The sequence below is a fragment of the Cetorhinus maximus genome, chromosome 3 (assembly GCF_964194155.1).
Source record: "Cetorhinus maximus chromosome 3, sCetMax3.hap1.1, whole genome shotgun sequence".
In the NCBI taxonomy this organism is placed as follows: Eukaryota; Metazoa; Chordata; class Chondrichthyes; order Lamniformes; family Cetorhinidae; genus Cetorhinus; species Cetorhinus maximus.
In genome coordinates this window covers 102,751,459-102,772,836 of record NC_135881.1, presented here as the reverse complement: position 1 = coordinate 102,772,836, position 21,378 = coordinate 102,751,459, and the positions used below count along the sequence as shown (strand labels likewise).

The following is a 21,378-nucleotide window of genomic DNA, read 5'->3' as shown; positions in this document are numbered from 1 at the left end:
AACTTTATGTGTTTCTTATTAACATGTCCCATCTCGTGTGACATTGTCACATGAGGGGGACATGTTAATAATTTTAATATTTCTCTATTTTTTGACTTACCTGTCAGTAAACTCCATGAGACGGACGGCACTTTGCCTCAGGGAGCAGTGCGCTCTTTCATGTACATGCACGAAAGAGCACACTTTGACAGTTGGGGATTCCCCCCCCCCCCCAACAGGAAGCGAATAGCGCTTTCTGTCAGGCAGGCCGCTGGGTGGGCCTTAATTGGCCCGCCCACTCAAAATGGCGGCGGGCCCCGTTTCGGCGGCGGGTATCAGCTGCCTGCCCGCCGCCAAGCCGGTGGGGCCTGCTCGCCCACCTAGGGCAAAATTCTGCCCACAGTCTCCAGTGAATTTCCTTTATCAATACACTCAGTCTTCCAGTCTTTTGCAAATTTGTATTGACAGTCCTTAATTAACCGAAATCTTTCTAACAGTGTCACCGTTATCCTTTATTATTGTATGCTTCAAGATGGCTGCTGAGTTGACAGCTCCCTAAAAGTTTTTGTTCTGCAACTCCCCTTTGCTATCCTATTCCCAGCCTCCACCAGCCTCCTCTCTTCCAAGTTTATGTTCCCCTGGTTCTAATAGTGGATGCATTTTAGCCTTAGTTACCAGTTAGCTACTAGTTTAATGTTATCTGAGCTAACTGCCCATCTCTTGACTATATGTACTCTTTGTTTTCATCAATGAGCACTGAATCTTTGCTCAAATTTGGCTTCCAAATTCCTGAACTTCACTGAATCTCTCTCTATGCTTCTTCACTGGACTACACTGGAAAACTCAGATGTCAAGTCCAATTTTCTACTCAATTGCTTAAGTTTTAAGATAACCTTGTCTAGCCTACAGGCCTTCCCTCACTGCTGCTGTTACCTGCTAAGCATATAACTGCCCTACTGGTTTCTCAGCTTCAGTTACAGCCTGCTTCTTGGCCAGAGATTCATTCTGCTGGACTGTAGTTAATTGCTCCACTGTCTATGGATCTTATGGTGACCTCCAACTTTGCTACCATTTTTCTGCCCCACAAGTGATTCTGTACACCTGGAATGGAAGGACCTCCAGCAGCATGCCCTCTGAAACTCTAGCCTTTTCATCAAATCACACTTTGGTCTGTCCTTCTCGTCCTTTGAGCATCTAACCTTAGTTCCGCCCTCTTGTTTCTCATTTAGAATCGTTATTCTCTACCATCCACCCAAGTTCCACAGCGGTTTCCTAACCAAGACACATGAACACACAAAAATGGTGCACAGGAAAAGACCATTTGATCCCTCAAGCCTGCACCATGTAACGGTGGCTCTGCTATCCTGGCTAAAATCTCCCATCCCACACCCACCCCTGCAGCCATGTATCTCCTAGAAGAGGCAAAAAACCCCAGTGCCAACAAGGATTCCTCTCTGATACCCTCAGACAATCAAAACTATTCTGGGACAAGTGTCAACTATAAAGTCACATATCTTATACATGATGCGATCTCTGTCCCAGTCACAAACTGGTCCAGTTCCCTTTTGTAGGTATGCAGGGATTTGGCACCCACCAAACCAGCCAACAATGTATTTCTGAAGCTCACTACTCTCTGGGGGAAGAAGAGCTGTCTAATATCCAGTTTATTCCTAATTTTATGTAGTTTAAACTTGTGCCTCCTGGTCTGGCCAAATCTGTTAAACTGAAATAATCATTAAGCATCAAGTAACTTCTCATCCGCAGAGATTTCAACCTTTGTCTCAACTCATCATGCTATCTCTCCTCCGAGTTCACTGGCCCCACCCCCGGACCCCCCCACCCCGCCCCCATCCTCCCTTAGTCTTTCCCTCCATATAAACTCCTCTGCCCTTATTTGCAGTCACCCCTTCGAACTTGCCCTCTCACATCATCTCTCTATTTCCATCATGTCAACCATGGATAAGGCCACCTCTGAATCACTTCCTTCTACTACTCTCCACCCATGTGCCCTATCACTTTCCCAACCCGGCACCTTTTTGTGTCTGCCCATGGAAGCAAACTCTTCCCCAGTTCACTTACAACTGAACTTTCAAATTCTCAGCTGTCTAACCTTTACCTCTTCGTTCACCACAATATCTTTGCATAATCACACCTTCACCTCCGCCTTCAATGCCCTAGTCCCCATTAAAACCATTACTCTCCCATTGGTAATTCCTCAGATATAACCCTCATCTTTGTTTCCTTAAGGCCAAAGGAAACAGACTTGAATGTTTATAGTAGCACTGGTTTAGCAGTTCATCACTAGATCCGACTGCATCATAAAGCAATATCGAGATCCTGCTCCCCTCTGCCAAAACTGCTCACTATTCCGTGATCATCCTGGAATGCAGCTCTTCTTTGTCCACTACAAACAGCCTTCTTAAATCCCTGTCCTGTTTCTTTCACCCTCACTGTCTAGTTCAGAGTGCTTATTACCCTTTTTATCACTAAGATTGAGACCATCCATTGCCTCTGCCACTTCCCTTCCTTCCTCTCGCCACTGGACAAAACTGCCCCTAAGTATTCACCCTTCCATAGTCTTGATCTCGTATCTTGTACTCGTTTCTCTCCTATCTCACCTCATGCCCCCTCTGAGCTTGTCTGTGAGACCCATCTCCTGCCCCTTTGACCATATTTCCACCAAACTGTTGATCGCCTACCTTCTCCTCCTGGCTCCCATGTTAGCTGATATTGTTAATAGTTCCTTTTCCTCAGGTACTGTCCCCCCTCCTTTCAAATCTGCTTCATCACAACACTTCTCAAATAACCCACCCTTTCAAAGTACTGCCCCATCTCCAACCTCTACTTCCACCCTGAAACCCTTGAACGTGCTGTCCCTTCCCAAATCCCTGACTATCTTTCTGGAATTTCATGTTTGAATCCTTCCAATCAGGTTTCACCCTACCGCAGTACCAAAACAGCTCTTAACAAAGTAACAAATTACACCCTATGTAACTGTGACCATGTTAAACTATCCCTTTTCGCTCTCCTCGACCTGTCTGCAGCCTTGACATGGTTGACCATCCCACCCATTACCAATACCTTTCCACTTTCGTCCAGCTGGGTGGGCCTCCCTCACCTGGTTCAATTCTTAGCTATTAAGTTGCAGTCAGAATGACTTCCCTTTCCACTCATGCACATTGCCTCTGGTGTCCCCAAGAATCTATCTTTGAGCATCTCCTATTTCGCATCTGCATGGTGCTCCTTGGTGACACCGTATGAAAACTCAATGGGCAGAATTTCCTGGTTGGTGTGCGGGGGCGGGACCCACACGCTGACGCAGGGTGACGTCCCCCCGCGTCATTTACATTTTCAGTTCAGTCGGCTGCATGCCCGCCGAACTGTCAAAGGCCTATTAAGGCCTGTTGATTACCTAATTGAGGTCGTTGTCAGGGCTTCCCATCCAACTTTACGGTTGGTGGGCAGGCCGGGAGCCCAGGCGGGCTTCCGAAAAAACATGAAACCTCATCCGTGGGCGGGATGAGGTTTCGTGAGGGTTTTAAAAATGTTTAATAAGTTTTAACATTCAAATAATTGACACGTCCCAGCTCATGTGACAGTGTCACATGAGGGAACATGTCAATAATTTTTTTCTTCTTCGTTCAGCACAGTTTTTAAAGTTGAACCGATCTCCCTGAGGCAGCACTTTGCCCCAGGGAGATCTGTAAGCTCTTTCGCACAAATGTGTGAAAGAGTGCACAGACCTGCTCAGGGAATCCACCCCCCCCTGCCCACACAGGGAATGCACAGCACTTCAGGGTGGACGTCACACTGAGTGGGCCTTAATTGGCCCACCCACATAAAATGGCGGCACGCCCCCAAATGGGGGCGCCGATCGGGAACCCGCCCATCCGGAAATGCGCCTGCACAACCCCCCTGTCAAGCAGAAAATTCTGCCCAATGTTAGCTTCTACATGTATGTTGACGACAGCCAGATCTACCTCACCACCTCTCTTAACTCCTCCACTGTCTCTGATTTGTCAGACTGCTTGTTTGACATCTAGTGCTTGATGACTAGTCTAAATATTGGGAAGACCAAAGCTATTGCCCTCTGTACACTCCACAAACTCCATTCTCTAGCCACCAACACCAACCCTCTCTCTGACAACTGTCTGTGGCTGAAACAGATTGTTCGCGATCTTTGACTTCCCATAACATTGCCTTCCCCCATCCTGGCCTCAACTGATCTTCTGCTGACACCCTTACCAATGCCTTTGTTACTTCTAGATTTAATTATTCTAATGCTCTCCTGGATGACCCTCCATCTTCCATCCTATGTAAATTTAAAGTCATCCAAAATTATTATGCCGATATTGCAATTTGTGTGAAGTCCTGTTCACCCATCATCTCTGTACTTGCATCAGTGTGCATCAGCTCCCGATCAGGCAGTGCCCTGTTTCTAAAATTCTCAGCCTAGTTTTCAAATCCTTCCATGGTCTTTCTCTTCCCTATCTTAATCACCCCCAGCCCTACAACTCTCTGGGATCCCTGTGCTCTTCCAATTCTGGCCTCCTGTGCATCCTGGTTTTTAATTGCCGCACCATTGGCAGCTATACCTTCAAACTACCTATACCCTAACCTCTAGAATTCCGTCCCCCTCCTTCGCTCTCTCCTCCTTTCATATGCTCCTTAAAACCTACTCTTTAGCCAAGTTTTTGGTCACCTGTCCTAATATCTTCCTATATGGCATTCTCTCAAACTTGGCTTGGTTTTCTATGTAGCACCTTAGGATGTTTTATTATGTTAATGGTGCTTTATAAATGCAAGTTGTTGTTGATGTTAGCCCGACCTGTCTGTAATTAGCTGGTTGAAACTTTTCTCAATTTTTGAACAGAGGCATTACATTGATGATCCATTGGTTCTCCGGCACACCAACAAAATAAATGTAAATGTTTTGGATAACGTAGTATTCAAGCTGACTTATGTCTTCAATGTAATTATAGAGGAATCTTGTTTACCTTATTCAACCTGCCTCCAAACCTTTAAGTTATTTTATGAGTGGAATGATTTTCTGAAATCTTTTCACTACTCATGGATGGCAACATTATTTGGCCTCTCACCACAGCATTCACTGTTTCCCACAGGAATGTGTGCTGACCTCCAGGGTGGTTCAGTTCAAAAGGAATTCTTCTATCTCCTACTTTTTCTATTTATTTATGGACGCCTACTCCTGGCCCCCATGTGCCTAACTGTTTTTTGCATATCAATTACCTTTTACTGAAGTATGATCTTTGTCTTTTTGGTACTTTCACCCAGTTATTAAGACCATCGATTTTAATTGGCTGAAATCAGTTTTGTTATCAATATCTGCCATGTCTCGGCTATAAACCTTTCAGCTTTAAGGACTGATTCCACAGCTAGGCATTCCTAAGGTGGAGCAGGGAAAGAGTGTCCCCACCCTTAAATGGACGGAAAGTCAAGCACTTTATGCCTGTAATTTCCAAGTCAGCTTTCCCTTCAAGCAAGTACCAGGAGTAGCCAAACACCAAGCCATGCTGCTACCTTTGTACTGGCAAGGTTGTTTTAATTTTAATACAAGTGTTTGATGAACTCGCTATTCGAGACATAGACATTTTCAGGACTTTAGTAGATGCATGAAAAATTATCATTGAATTTTCTCAAGAAATTCCTCCCAGAGTTCAATTCCTCCCAAATGTTATTTATAACTTTAACTCATGAGATTAAAAAAATTTCAACCAAACAATATTTCTGATGGAATAGCAGCTCAGCTGTATAATGGAATAAACTGAGCTAATAGAGAATCCTATAATATCTTTTGATGCTACTGCATACAAAGTTGCTGTGCTATGATTCTGGCTTTGAATAATGCATGTGATGAGCTGAAGCAACTGAACTATCTCTTATGATCCCTCAACTGCTGAAGCAAATGGAAAAATGGGGTCAATGAATGGATAACTTATGGATGCTAGATTAAAATTGTGTGCCTGAAAGAGTTTGTTTTTGTTTGGCCAGTAATGAGCTATTGAGCTTAAAACTTGTTTTCCAGTAAGGCTGGTATTGGTGAAATGTTCGAGGGTCACCAGGGTCCAGTGACTGGTATCAACTGCCACATGGCTGTGGGACAGATCGATTTCTCCCATCTGTTTGTCACCTCTTCATTTGATTGGACAGTTAAATTGTGGACCACGAAGGTAAGAAACACTCGCATGTACCCAACACTTTGAAACTAGACTGCATGACATTCTTGCATGATTCCTTTCTAAGCCTTAAATTTTTTCTAGGATGTTTTGCATCATTAACTAGAGACTTCCACTTATCCTACATTTCAACTAATTGAAAAAGCAGAGGTGCATGCAAACTCTACGTTGTCAGGTGTGCCAACAATTCGCGATATTTGGTTTTTCATTTTCACATAATGCTTATATTTTCCAGCTGTTATATTCTGCGAGACCTGCGCATTTGGAGTTTATTCCTTGTTGCTAGGATGTTTTTGGTCACTCTACAGTGCAAAAATTTATCATTAATACTCTCTATCTGTGCTTCCTCCTCCCCATCCTCCCACCCCCAACCTTTTTATATGGTGAGTTTAATTTCAGTGTCATCCTGTTACAGCCTCCTCAAAATCGAGATATAAGCCTCCTCATATCTGAGTCATAATTGTACAAAAAATCTGTGGGTTTTGTGACAGTGTGACTCCAATCTTGGTGCAGTGCAGATGTGGGCTTCATTTTGTAACTTTTCTAACTTTGTTTCAACTTTTCTTGATCTCTCCCTATGGTGGAAAAGATGTTAGTTCAAGTGAGTTTGTCATGTTGCTAAGTCTTGGGCTGGTTGGGTGAGTGGGAGAGATGAAGAGAGAAAGGTTGTTGACATCTTGGTGGGGGGCTGGGGGGTTGGGGGTGGTGGGGGTGGGGGAAGGAAAGATGAATGGAACTGGCAAGAGGACTCCCAGGAGGTTGCTAGAAGAAAATCCCCAGAGAAGAAGTAAGTACAATATTTTTGATGGAAACCGCGACGGTAGTTTGAAATTGTTAAAGCATCTGTTGAAAATGTAAGAGGTGGAAGTCTGCTGTGGCTTTTTTTTAAAAAAGGGAATTTTACAGTCTAGAAATTGGGCTGTGTAATACCCATTTTCCAGGTGTTACGCTGCTTCCCAAGTCCCCAAAATGGCAGACAGGGAGCATGTACATGTACTGCCAAGTAATAGTATGTCACCCATTATGTTGGGTAATGACAATAAAATGAAAAGGTGTCTTTTACCCACATCTGAAACAGGCCTTTGTATGTACTTTCTATGCCTGCTTGAGGTTCTTGATGTAATATAGGTTTGCCCTGAGGCTGTCTGCACCTGAGGAAATCCAGCCTGCAGAAAAAAGGTAAGTAACTTACCTACAAACCATCCATCTGATTGTTGTCTCAACCTGGCCTTGACTTGTGTGCAATCTCTCACCTTGGTCGATAGGCTCCCTGACCACCACCCTGCCCCCCCGCCCCCAGCAAACCCTTCCCGGTTGGTCCAACTTCTAGCTTCCCAATCTCCCTTTCTCTCTCCCCAATCCGACCTCCAAGGTACCAGATTTCCGGCCACCCCATTCACAATTTGTCGCCCCATAAGCCAAAGATTGCTCCCCCCAGGTCTTTTATTTCTCCCTCCCCAACCTCACCCCATTTCCCACCCAGACACCAATCACTTATGTGTGGACTCCTGTAATATTAGCCGCAGCTAAAACTTCCATCATTTACCTTTGTGTCTTCGTGCCCTGCAGTGCCATTAATATGTAACAAAAGTAAGAAGCCCAATATCCTTGTATTCTATCATTCATATGCGTTACTGGTCTTCTGAATCCCTAAGCCTACACCTCTCATCCCCATCCAAATCAGAGAAACTCATAAGCCCTCTAAGAGATACAACATTTTCACTATTTACATAGAATAGCCTTCATGAAATGAAAGTCACCGTAGTCCCAGAGGCCCATAGGCTGCCCTGTCATCAGAGAGAGACGACTGGCGTTTAACCTGAGGGTCACCACTCCTCAAGCGAGGGGCGAGGTTGAGAAAGGCAGGGCCTTCGTGGATAAGCTCAGCTGGTAGGGAAATTGAACCCACGTTATTGGCGACACCCCGCATCACAAACCAGCCGTCCAGTCAACAGAGCTAACCGACCCCCCCTACCTAATTGCCTTTAATCACTTGCCAGACCACTACACTACCCCAATTTGATTCCTCCCAATACATGTACTTGTAGCACATGTGCAACTGCTGCCAATACATACAACTGTGCCAGCATACTTATGGTGTTATTTTACATTCCTGTGAGTACTGTGTAAGCAAAATGTATAGTAATTGCACTAACTTCTGTAAACGCAGCATGCAATTCTGAGGAAAATAAAAATCAGAAAGGCAGTTTCAACAGTTTGGTAATTAATGGAATTGCAAATGCCTCAAAAGTTGCCCCTGTGATCTAGGGAGATACTGCCTTTGAACTTTAGTACTTGTCTGCACTCAGTAGCTGTTGCCAGTGCAGCAATGTGTCATCACCATATTGTTGTCAGTACTTGGATGCCTATTTGGCTGGACTCTATAAGCTATAAAGTCTGCAGTAATATAAGTGGGGTTTTCATGATGAAGGGTATGTTTTGTTCAGTGGAACATATTGAGACTTTTTTTTTCAGGGACTGTTATTTTGGTTTGTGCTCTGCCCAAACTATGATTCATCAAGGTACATCAGAGCACATGGATGAATTCACAATGGCAAATTATTTCATTTGCCATTTTTTTTTTCTTCACTCAAGCCAAAAAAGTGTGGCAATCTCCACAATTATGCATTTATAATCATAGAATGATACAACGCAGAAGAAAACCATTTGGCCCATCATGCCTGTTCCATTTCACAGAAACACCTGTCTAATTAGTCTTATTTCCCTGCCCTTTCCCCAAAACTCTGAATTTTTTCCCTTTCAAGTATTTATTCAAACCCCTTTTGAAAGTTAATATTGAGTCTGCCTTCACCACCTTTTCAGGTAGTGCATTCCAGGTCCTACAATTCATTTATATGTATTAGTGTTGTGTGTTGCATAAGAAAATTTATTGTTAATATGTTTAACAAAAAACAAAAGATAACTTTTAAAGTATTTGCAATGCCATACCTGTTTTTTAAAATGACAATTTTGTGAAAACTATGCTAGTTTTGGGCAAGATTTCTTCTGATGCTGGCTGGATTCCCACACCAAATGTATAGTTTTGAATCCCACAATCAATTGACATTCAGGTTCAAATCTTTGTGGGAATATTTGGACAGATCTGAGGCATACTAGTCAGTAGACTGCCTTAAGTAGCACAGTTTGCCATCTTAGGAATGAAAAGGCATCAGGTGGACCTGACCTGCTGTGTTGAGTGTTTTGTGATGGCCATTATGGAGCATCATTGGCAACATAGCCACAGTCCGACACCTGGAGAATCATAGCTGGAGGAGGACATTGTGGAGGCAGAACTGGTTTGTAGAGGAGGATATTAGCAAGGGAGTGATTTTTCTTTTACTATCGTTGGAGAGCTGGAGGGAGTTAACCATTTAAAGACAGAATATTGGTGTTGCTATCTGGCTAAGGGGACTTTTGTAACTTAAAAAAATAAGTCCCAAAATTTCACTTGTCTTTTTTTCTGACATTGAGTTGCTAGATGAGAAAATAAATTGAAGCATTAATAAAAGTAAAGCTTTTGTAGAAATTCCATACCCACCCCTTTCAATGGTTGACTAACCGACACACTAGTTGTTCAGGTATCTGTCACAACACATCCTTTCCTTTGCCGGATGCTTTGATTTTCTTGCAGCAGAAAACCAGACTGATCATCATCCCTTTGTTGTTTGACTCATTTATCAAACTTGATTATAAAGAATGCATTGCCTTAAAAAAACAAACTGCAAGCCATGTAATCAGTTTGTCTTATCTTCAAACTGAATTTATTGCTTACATACTTTCTGAACATTTGGGCATTTTTAATCTGAGTGCACTGTGTATCAAATTGTAAAGTGTTTCTCCTGTACTTAATCAACTACCGTTGATAAAGGAACTGTGTTGCTACCGACTAGTTGGATATTTACAAAACCTGTGGAAGAGACTGGTCATTTTTATATCAGATAGGATAAACAGAAATGTCTCTGAATTTATCTTGGACAGGAGACGGAGCTTCATTTTTAGTAACGGTGACAATGGAATACAAGTAATTCTAATATGAATTTAAAGTAGGATTATTTTACCTTGGGACAATTTTATTTTTCAGAAGTTCATTTGACAGTCCCAATCTGATCCTGTAAACCTTAATGATGTTTCCCAATGTGTCTCAAAGCAAACCTGATTGTTGTGAGGTTGTACTTGCAACTAACGAATGAGACCATATTTAAAATATTTTTACCTAGCATTGTCAGTAATACAATAGTAGTTAGCTTGTCTCTCAACTCCTTAATAAAGATCATAGCAGTCTACCTATGGAAAGCTTTAAGTGTGTTGTACATGCACTTAACATAATGCTGTAACGGCTACACTTAAGAATGACACCCAAACAGGTAGTTTTTCATTAATTTGTTGCAATAAGGAAATAGTAGGATTTTGAAGAATTAATTTTATGTTCCGGCCTCTTTTGACTGCATTCACATACAATTCTAAACGTAACATTGCTAAATGTAACATTCCTTGTTTTTTTTGAATGTTGGCTCGTGATTTGTCATCTGTCAATCAAAATAAAGATAAAATTAAAATGCTGCTGTATATCACTATTCAAGAGCCATTGACCTTTCTGTCCTCAATTGAGGTGGCAGAAGCCACTGGTGAGAAGCAAATAAAATGTAGTATTTCTCACGGGTGTCCTTTGCGATGCAATTTATTTGCACCTGACAAATGAAATGCCATCACCACGTGACTTAATATGATCAGATGGCTGTTTTTATGGTACTGGGATAAGTGCTCATAATATATGGAATTTGAGTAATTTACTGTTTATTCCTTCAACAATTTAAAATAGTATATCTGGCATGAAAGCAATTCATGCTAACTTTAAAGTGTAAAGTGACAAGTGTTGTGCTCTTTTTTTTTTATGTAAGGATGCGGTGACAGATTACATTTATCCGTTCTGGCTTTTCAACAGCCTCTGAGACATGTGCAGCAGTAAAGACCCTGACAGTCTTATATATGGAAAGGGAAAAATGTGCAGTTTATATTATCACTGCAATGAAAAAGAATAGCATATTTAACTCCCAAAATGGCATTCTCATATAGAAGGGCAGAATTGGGGGAGGGTCGGGGGGGAAGCGCAAGCAGAGAAACACTTTTCATTCAAATGTCTTGAGGGAAAATGACAGCTAATAGCAGTAGCCGGTATGTTGACCTGTAAAGTTGAACATTTGTCTTTGATGTTTCCCAGTTTGTCCTTGCAGCTTTCCACACTGTAGATGAAATGTCTAGAGTGGAGATAAGCAAAGGAGAGGGCATATGGCCCCCAGGGAAACAGTTCACCTCAATTACGACAGTTACTGCTGCATAACTTTTTTCACTAGATGGCACTCTGTATCTATAATGGCAGGCTATTGTCTGCATGTTAAATTCTACTGCCTGGTTCACTTAGAGCATCCCATGATCCTTGGCAGGTTTACCACAGTTTGATTCATTTGGACATGTAACCTCCTACTTGTCGTGAATGAATTGTGAGTTAAAGGCCTATACATCTACCTGTCTGGGAAATGCTCATATAGTCTTTATGCTATTCATTTTTTTTATTTATCTTACTGGACAGCTGTTGAACTGAAGTTACAGCACACCTTTACAGACTTTCGTCTCATTGGTTTATGACACTTTGAAAATGTGCAAAGTTTTTAATTAGACTTGCCAGACAGCCTCAGGCAGCACTAGCGCCACAAAGTCTTCTTGCTCTCTCCGCCTTACAGCACAACAAGCCTCTCTACTCCTTTGAAGACAATGCAGACTATGTCTACGACGTCATGTGGTCACCAGTGCATCCTGCATTATTTGCCTGTGTGGATGGGATGGGGCGATTAGACCTCTGGAACCTCAATAATGACACCGAGGTGAGGAAGAAATTAACCGTTTATGATTTAACCACCTTTTTAAATATATTTGAAAATATTAGAACTATTCCAGTTAGTAAATGTTAGTGAAGGGTCGTAATTCTCTATAACATTCTTTGCCTGTTAATTTTCAGCACAGAACTTCACTCAATTATGGAAAGTGAAAACTTATGACCAATTTAACTCTAATCTTATCTGAATAAAATTATTTAAAAACTGGATTTTTTTTATAATTAGAGTTTGTAGCTTGAATTCCTATCAAAGATTTAAATGTGTGCATTGTATTATAATCTCTCTTCTTTTTGCACATTCAATATTAGGTTTTTTAACTTTCAAGATGCAGTAAACTAAAAAGCATATTTGCACAACCACATACTTCATGTAATGGTGTTTGTTGGGTCACAAGAAAGCAAGTAGTTTGTTATTAAACCCGATATTATTTTCACTTTTTTAATATATAATGTATGCATTATTTTGATTTTTATTTAATGTCACATCAACTATAAATAAAAATGTGGGCAAGTCATTTCAAGCTGGATGTCAACGGACTAGAGATGAAAAAATCTTTTGAAGTGTCCACAGCAGGAAGCAGTTCAGCCTTTTTAATTATGAACTACACAGCTGCAGGATATGAGTGGGAAAGGTTTTTTCAACTATGTTTTAGGAGGAGGTTGTAGTACTGTCAGGTATATTTTGTGATATGTGCCAATCTACCAAATGTCAATTTAAAAAGCATGCAAAGGTTCAGCTTGATCATCTCTTGTTTTGGTAAAACCTTTCCCATTGATATTTGACTGTTTAAATATTTAACCTTTTCAGTTCCAAAGTAGCACTACAGAATTCACAACTCCTTTCACCCTCCATTCCATATATTTGAAATTCAAATGGCTGAAAAATGACACTGGCTCTGATGTAGGTCATCTCAGTCAGACTGAGCTATAATTTTAATCAAATTTACACAAAATGAATAATAATTGGCATATTGTAAAGATTGTATTGTAAGATATTAATGCTTTAAAATCCTGGCACACTTAATGCCTGAATCTACAACACCCACAACAACTTTGAAATAACTGAGCATGTGCAAGATTGCACCACTGTTTGAAAGTTAATTTTGCGGTTTTCAATTCTATTTATCGCATCTTTCCAGAGGATGGGGTACAGGCTTGTATTGGGAAAACAAAGTTGCTGATCATTTTGTTAACAGCATCATATATAACAGCTCCTGCTTCTCATGAAGGAACCTGGTGGAAAAAAACCTTGAAGTTGTTCTCTGTTGTTCTAATGGGGATGATAGTGCTAGCTCTGTAATGGAGCTGCCCCCAAAATTGATAATGAACCTGTATCTGTTGAAATATATTATCTGGATTGGTAATTACTGCTGCTTCCGTTAAATAGTTTATATTTAGTGTTGTTTTAAACTAACCAAGTCATTGATGACTAATTTGATAAATGAGATTGCCTTGTTGGATATGTTTTTCTCCTCCGTAGATTTACACTCAGGAGTAGGTTAGTTGTTGATTCATGGTGTCCATCCAAGCCATGTCTATCCAATTTAGTTTGCAGTGAAATTAATGATTTCTGTAGTAGTTGCTGATCTTCATGGCCGCTTGAGAATAACACAGTAGGCCTGAACTTGCTGAAAAAAAAAGGGCATGTGAAAGCCACGCTTCATTAATAATGTACAAATTGGCCAGCAAATTCAGGGAATTAAGAGATATGCCTTGAGTTGTAAATCTCCAGAATTTGCTGGTTGACTTATACCACTCTGCCATTTGCCACATAGCACCTCATACTAAGCTACCATTACTTTTATGATCTTGCTGGATTTGGACAATAATTGCTCATTAATCTCATCGCAGAAGGTTACGATCAGTAATTAATAGCGTAAGTACCCACTTAATATTATTGTTGATGACTTCCAATCAACTTCTCTGGTACAGAAAATGAAAAATTTAAACTGTGAAGTTTCATTCCTTTAAATAGTGAATTGTTGGAGGTCCTCCCTCTGTTTATTTTGCAGTCCTTAACATTAAAAGGTTAAGGAGCTGCAGTGTTGGTCCCATCATTCACTAAGATCCCAGATGCCATGTTACCCTGGCTGTGATTGTATCTACTTGCACTACCAGCAAATCAGGGCACCAATCAATTTTAAACCGATGGATACAGGGAAAAGGTTAACCAAAGACATATGGCGTAAGATGCCCTGCTCTAGCAAATTTATTAGTTCCTGGGATATGGGCATTATGCCAAGGTCAACATTTATTACACATCCCTAATTGCCTTTTAGTGGGTGCTGGTGATCTGCCTTCCTAAACCACTCCAGATCTTATGCTGTAGATACATCCACATCGATGTTCTGTATGCAATTGACCCAAGACAATGAAGGAATAGTGATAGTCTTTCCTGTCCGGTTGAAGGAATGTTAGTTTAATTCCAAATCAGGATGGTGTGTGGCTAAGAGGGGAACCTGCAGGTGGTGATGTTCCAAAGCACCTGCTTTTCTTGTCCTTCTACAACATAGAGGTTGTGGGTTTGAGAGGTGCTGTAGAAGAAACCTTGGCACCTTGCTTCAGTGAACCCTTTATATGTTATACACTGCAGCCATGGTGCACTTGCGGTGGAGGGAGTGAATGTTTAAGGTGGTGGGTGGAATGCCGGCCAGGTGGGCTGCTTTGTCCTGGATGGTGTTGAGCTTCTTATCGAAGCTGCGCTCGTCCAGCTAAGTGGATGAATATCTTATTCCTCTACTGACTTATCTAGATGCTAGAAAGGCCAGAGGAACCAGGAGGTGAATTACTCACTGCAGAATTCCCAGCCTCTGACCTGATCTTATAACCACAGCTTTTATGTGGTTGGTCCAGTTCAGTTTCTGGTCAACGATAGCCCACAGGATTTTAATGGTGGGAGATTCAGCAGTGGTAATGTTGTTGAACACCAAATGGAGGTGGGTAGATTCTCTGATGTTGGAGATGGTCATTGCCTGACACTTGTATGGCGCAAATGTTACTTGCCATTTGTCAGTCCAAGCCTGAATGTTGTCCAGGTCTTGCTGCATGCAGGCACTAACTGCTTCAGTATCTGAGTGGTTGCATAGGAACATAAGAGCAGGAGTAAGCTATTCAATCCCTCAAGCCTACTTCACCACTCAATGGGATCATGGCTGATCTTCTACCTTAACGTCTTCTTCCTGCACTATACCCGTACCTCTTGATGTCATTGATATCTAGAAATCTATTGACCTCTGCTTTGTAACTGTCCTGCTATGGATTTGAATACTGTGTAATCATCAGCGGACGTCTCCAAGTCTGATCTTTTTAGAATCATAGAATGGTTACAACACAGGCGGAGCCCATTCAGCCCTTTGTGTCTGTTCCGGGTCTCTGCAACAGCACCTCAGCTCATCCCACTCCCCACCTTTGCTCTGTAGCCCTGCAATTTTTTTCTCTTCAGATAAGGATCCAGCTCTGTTTTGAGAGCCATGATTGAATCTGCCTCACTACACACTCAGGCAGCGAATCCCAGATCCTAAACACTCGCTGTGTGGCAAAAAAAGGTTTTTCCTCCAGTCACGTTTGGTTCTTTTGTCAAAATGGGGAGGGGATGGGGGTGTGGGGCAGTAAAATCACGTACCACCATGTCAGGCAGGATTCCTGACCAATTTCCACAATCGACCAATTTGTCCAAAGGTGGCTAGCATGGCAGTTTTACTGAAAGGAGACATATAGCCACTTTACATACCTAAGGAAGCAATAGACCAAGAATTTACCAAGGAATTGCTATCTTACCAGAGGCGCACAGGAAACACGGAGGGTCGGAGGCTGGTCAAGTGAAACTAGGTGAGGAATTGGCCACGAACGTCAGGATAAAAGGTAGGTCGGTGAACCTGGCTGCAGCATGTGGTCTCAACCAAGCCAGGCTACACTTTGGTTGCTGTGCAGAGGGACCAAAGAGAGTTGCTGCTGTTGGAAAGGTATCTGCAAGGTCCTAAGAATCCACTGGAAGCAGGACAAAGGTCAGGAGGCGGATCAAGGCAGTTTTTTCAGACTCTGACTCATCCCCCAGTGGGGAGGTGAGTGGCCCAGTGATAGCCATTTGTTATGCCTTTGCAGGGTCAAGGGGAGCTGCAGCAGCTGGCTTGGGCAACTTGGTCACAGAAGGTGCTACGTGGCTCAACGGTTGTGCTGACAGAGGCTCAGCTTCATTGAGATGTTCCATCAACAATACCTACACAAATTGCAGACTTCCAGGGAGATGGTGGCGGAGCAAAGTGGAATAATGCAATAGGAATTGAGGACATTGGGGTAGTGGCGGCCACCCAATTCCAATCTCCTCTAAGGTGACATTGGTACTCAATTTTTATGCCTGTGGGTTGTTCCAGGCATTCTTCAGAAATCTGGCCTCTCAGCAACCCATTGCTGTATAAAGGAGGTTATGGATGTGCCGTGTATCATCAGGCTGGCCAATATGTCAAGTTCACAACAGATCAGGTCAGTCAGGCCGGGAGGGCAATTGGCTTTGGGGCCATGGTTGGGTTTCCCCAGGTGCACTTGGCCATAAAGGACTCCCTTACAGCAGGCAGGCACCTTTATGAACAGGAAGGGCTTTCACTCGCTCAGTGTTCAGGTTGTGTGTAACTACTGTAAGTGCTTCATGCAGGTATGCGCAAGGTTTCCTGGAAGCTGCATCCTTAGGTAGCCCTGATTGCCTCAGTTCTTTAAGCCACCGAGCACCTTCGTGGCTGGATCCAGGGGGACAAGGGGCATCTACTAAAATCATGGCTTCTGAACCCTGAACACAACCCCAACAAACAGGCAGAAAACAAATAAAACCACAACCAGGTGACTACAAGGGCCGCCAACAAGCAGACCTTTGGCCTATTGAAGATGAGGTTTCAATGCTTCGATAGATCTGGGGAAGCCCTGCAAGGCGCACCTTGCATCATTATCGTCTGCACATTGCACAAGCTGGCACTGCAGAGGGGAGCAGTGCAGAGCCAGAGGAAGACACTGAATGAGTCATATCCTCAAAGGAAGAGGATGATCGTGAGGTGCCTCGAGGTGTCACTCAATGAAGGTGGCACCAGGGGGCCAAGGTAACAGGAAAATGACACACATGGCAAGGAGATACCTGTCTTGCTCTCATCAGGTGTTTTACTTGAACACAAGTGGAAGGAGATGATAAGGCAACATATTCCCTCCCAGAGACTTGTGTTCCTGACCTGTCATAGGAGCCCCTCATCTCCTATGCATTCTCATGACCACAATGTTTAGACATCTATATAATGTCAAATGCTATAAGGAAATAAATGTACAAGTCATTTCAGGTCACAGTTCAACAACATTCCCTTTACCTTTCATCCATGCCTGAGCATGGGTCTTTGCTGCATGATGTTAGGATACCCCAACACCAATATGGTGCTTGATATAGCTCCATGCTGGGGTCAATCACCTGGCCTCTGTTTTCAGGGACACCTTTTACTTCATGCTGAGCTTCCAGATGCCATCTGCTAATTCCACTCCCCTCTCTATACTGGAGCAGGTCATTAAAGTGCTTCCTGCACTGGACCAGATTTTCAGCACAACTATCAGCTGCTCATTACTTTGGCCACCTCCAGCCATACCTTCTTGGTTATGACCGGTGGCGGCTACATTCTGCCTTGTGGAAAAAGAACCTGCCTCCTTTCACGGACTGCTTGTACAAGAGCCTCAAAGGAGGTGTTGCTGAAGCCTGTGGTGACCCTTGCTTTTCTTGCTGCTATCTCAGCAGTGTTGTCCACCAGCTCCTTCTGTCTTCTGGGTTGTAGCTGCCTGCGTGCTGCTCAGGTGTCTGGAAAAATTGCAGCTGTGTGCAGACTGCCAGCACTAGGACCCAGCCACTACTATTAATCGGATGGCTTCCCCATTGGCAGCCTTTAGAAAATAAAGGCTCAAGTCTTGCCTCCTGCCAATGCGCATTTCCGATACGCATTTGCTCCCGATGTTGGGACCCTGACTGGATTGGTAAAATCTTACCCTTTGCCTTTATTTATAAAGCCCACAATCCTGTATTCTTATTAACCACTTTCTTAACCTACTCTGCCATCTTCAACAACTTGTGCACATACACCCTAATGCCCCTGTGCTCCTGCACCCCTTTTAGAATTGTATCCCTTAATTTATATTGCCTGTCCTCATTCTTCCTCCCAAAATGTCATAGAGTTATACAGCACAGAAACAGGCCCTTCGGCCCATCATGTCTGTGTCGGCCATCAAGCAGCTATCTATTCTAATCCCATTTTCTTGCACTTGGCCCGTAGCCCTGTATGCTATGGCATTTCAAGTGCTCATCTTAATACTTCCTAAATATATCCCTTCTCTGCATTAAATTTCATATCCCACCTATCTACCCATTCCACTAGCCTATCTATGTCCTCTTTAAGTCTATCACTATCCTCCTCACAGTTCACAATACTTCCAACTTGTCATCTATAGACTTGAAATTGCCCCTGCACACTGAAGTCTATGTCATTAAAATAGATCAAGAAAAGCAGAGGTCCTATTACTGGCCCCTGGGGAATGCCACTATACGCTGTCATTCAGCCTGAAAAAAACCACCACTACCCTGTTTCCGACACTCAGCCAATTTTGTATCAATGCTGACACTGTCCTTGTTATTCCATGGGCTTCGACTCTGTCTGTTATGTGGGATTTTATCAAATGCCTTTTGAAAATCCATGTACACCACATCAACAGCATTACCCTCAACAACCCCCTCTGTTATCTCATCAAAAAACTCAAACTAAGTTAGTTAAACATGGTTTCCGTTAACAAATCCATGCTGGCTTTTCTACATTAGTTATGTTTGCCCAAGTGGCTGTTAATTTTGTCCTGGATTATCATTTCTGAAAGTTTCCCCACCACCAACGTTAAACTGGATGGAGGGAAGGTCATTGATGAAGCAGCTGAAGGTGGTTGGGCCTAAGAAACTACCCTGAAGAGCTCCTGAAACTGAGTTGATTAGCCTCCAACAACCAAACTTCGGCCCATTATCTTGGCTTTAGTTCAAATACATGTATGCTGTGATTTGGAAATTCTGTCTGTGATGGAAGGGGTCCACTTTAGCCTCCCCAGTGGGAACGAGGCAACGTGTTGCTTTTCTTTTATTACTATCATATTAAAGAAAACATGTTCAATTTGGTCTACTGTATTTGCTGCTCCCAATGCAGTCTCCTCTGCATTGGGAAGACTAAATGCAGACTGAGTGACCGCTTTGCGGAACACGTTCGCTCAGTCTTCAAGCATGACCCAGACCTTCCTGTCGCTTGCCAATTCAACACACCATCTTGCTCTCATAACCACATGTCCCTCCTTGGCCTGCTGCAATGTTCCAGTGAAACCCAACGCAAACTGGAGGAACAGCACCTCATCGTCCGATGAGGCACTTTACAGCCTTCTTAACATTGAGTTTAACAACATCAGAAAGTGAACTCCCCCTGCCAGCTTTTGTTAATCTAATTTTTAAAAAAAAATATTTATTTATTTATTTATTTATTTTTAATTTTTTAATTTTTATCCTCTTTCCTGAGGCCCTCTCCCTCACGCCCAAGGCCATCTGTCATTTGTTTCCATGTTGCGCTTTCACAGAGCGCTGACCCTATTTCTGTTAGTAACACATTCTGCTATCTTACCTTTATGCCACCATCAGCACCTCCTTTAGTCTTTAACACTAACATTAATACTCCATTTGTCTTGTGTCCATGACATCTTTGTCAATCTCCCCTGAGCTTCCACCTATCTCAGACTTTCTAGCTTGCTCCACCTGCTCCAGCCCCTCTTAAGCAGTATAATATCCATCACATTTCTACTTCTCTTTAGCTCTGAAGAAGAGCCATATGCACTCAAAATGTTAACTGTGTTTCTCTCTCCACAGATGCTGCCAGACCTGCTGAGTTTTTCCAGCATTTTCTGTTTCTATTTCAGAGCAAGTGATTTAGTGGTCTCTTCTGTATCCCTGATTTTAATTGCTCCACAATTGGTGGCCATGTCTTCAATTGCCTACAGGCCCATGCTCTGGAATACCTTCCTCCCCACCATTCTACTTTGTTTTGTTCATTCAAGACACTCCTTAAAAACCAACTCCTTGACCAACTTTAGAGCCACAGCAATGTGGTTGACTCTTAAATGCCTTCTGAAATGACCGAGGTGGTCAAGTCCTAAAGGACATAGCTGCTAGACTGGGTCTGCAGAGAGAACCAACAAGAGGGGGAAAAAATGCTTGACAGTATTCGCACCAATCTGCCCGCTGCAGATGCATCTGTCCATGATAGTATAGGTAGCAGTGACCACCGCACAGTCCTTGTGGAGGCGAAGTCCCGTCTTCATGTTGAGCATACCCTCCATTGTGTCGTATAGCTCTACAGCTGTGCTAAATGGGTTAGATTTTGAACAGACCTAACAACTCAAGACTGGGAAACCATGAGGTGTTGTGGGCCATCAGCGGCAGAATTGTACTCAACCACAGTCTGTAGCCTCATGGCCTGGCATTTGCCCCACTCTACCATTACCACCAAGACATGGAATCAACTCTGGTTCAATGAAGAGTGCAGGAGGGAAGGTCTAAAAATGAGGTTGTCAACCTGGTGAAGTTACAACACAGGACTACTTGCGTGCCAAACAGCATAAGCAGCAAGTGATAGACAGAGCTAAGTGATTCCACGACCAACAGATCAGATCTAAGCTCTGCAGTCCTGCCACATCCAATCGTGAATGGTAGTGGGCAATTAAACAACTCACTGGAAGAGGAAGCTCCACAAATATCCCCATCCTCAAAGATGGGGGACCCAGCACATCAGTCCAAAAGATGAGGTTGAAGTGTTTGCAACAATCACGGAGATGCCTCAGGGAGATTTGGCTCAGTGCTAAAGCTTTAAATAAAGGTTTTTAACACTTTTAAAACATGTCCCCTCATGTGACACTATCACATGAGCTGGGACATGTCAAAGAATAAATGAATAAATTTTTAGTAGATTGTAAAACATTTCATGAAACCTAATCCTGCCTGTGGATAAGATTTCATGAAAAACGTGAAGGCCGCCTGGGCTCTTTGCCTTCCCACCAACCTTAAGGTTAGACGGGCAGCTCATTAAATTGAATTAATTAGGTTTTAAATGGCCTTAATAGGCCTTTGACAGTTTGGCGGGCACGCAGCCGACTCGGCTGCGTGCCTGCCGAACTGAAAATCTAAATGACGTGCAGTGACAGCGGGACACTCACCTGACGTCCCTGCGCGTCATTTTACGTGTTGGCGAGCAGACCACGTCCCCGCTCACCAATGGGAAAATT

General features: G+C 42.9%; 1 protein-coding gene across 5 annotated transcripts in view; it reads left to right on the top strand.

Moving 5' to 3' along the window:
• dync1i1a (dynein cytoplasmic 1 intermediate chain 1a) overlaps positions 1-21,378 on the top strand; it is a 326,943-nt gene that overhangs the window by 291,863 nt on the left and 13,702 nt on the right. For all 5 annotated transcript variants that reach the window (XM_078538780.1, XM_078538775.1, XM_078538777.1 and 2 more), the window contains 2 exons: positions 6,026-6,170; positions 11,915-12,055. In XM_078538780.1, coding sequence (XP_078394906.1) covers positions 6,026-6,170; positions 11,915-12,055 — 286 coding nt within the window. The remainder of the gene's footprint in view (positions 1-6,025; positions 6,171-11,914; positions 12,056-21,378) is intronic.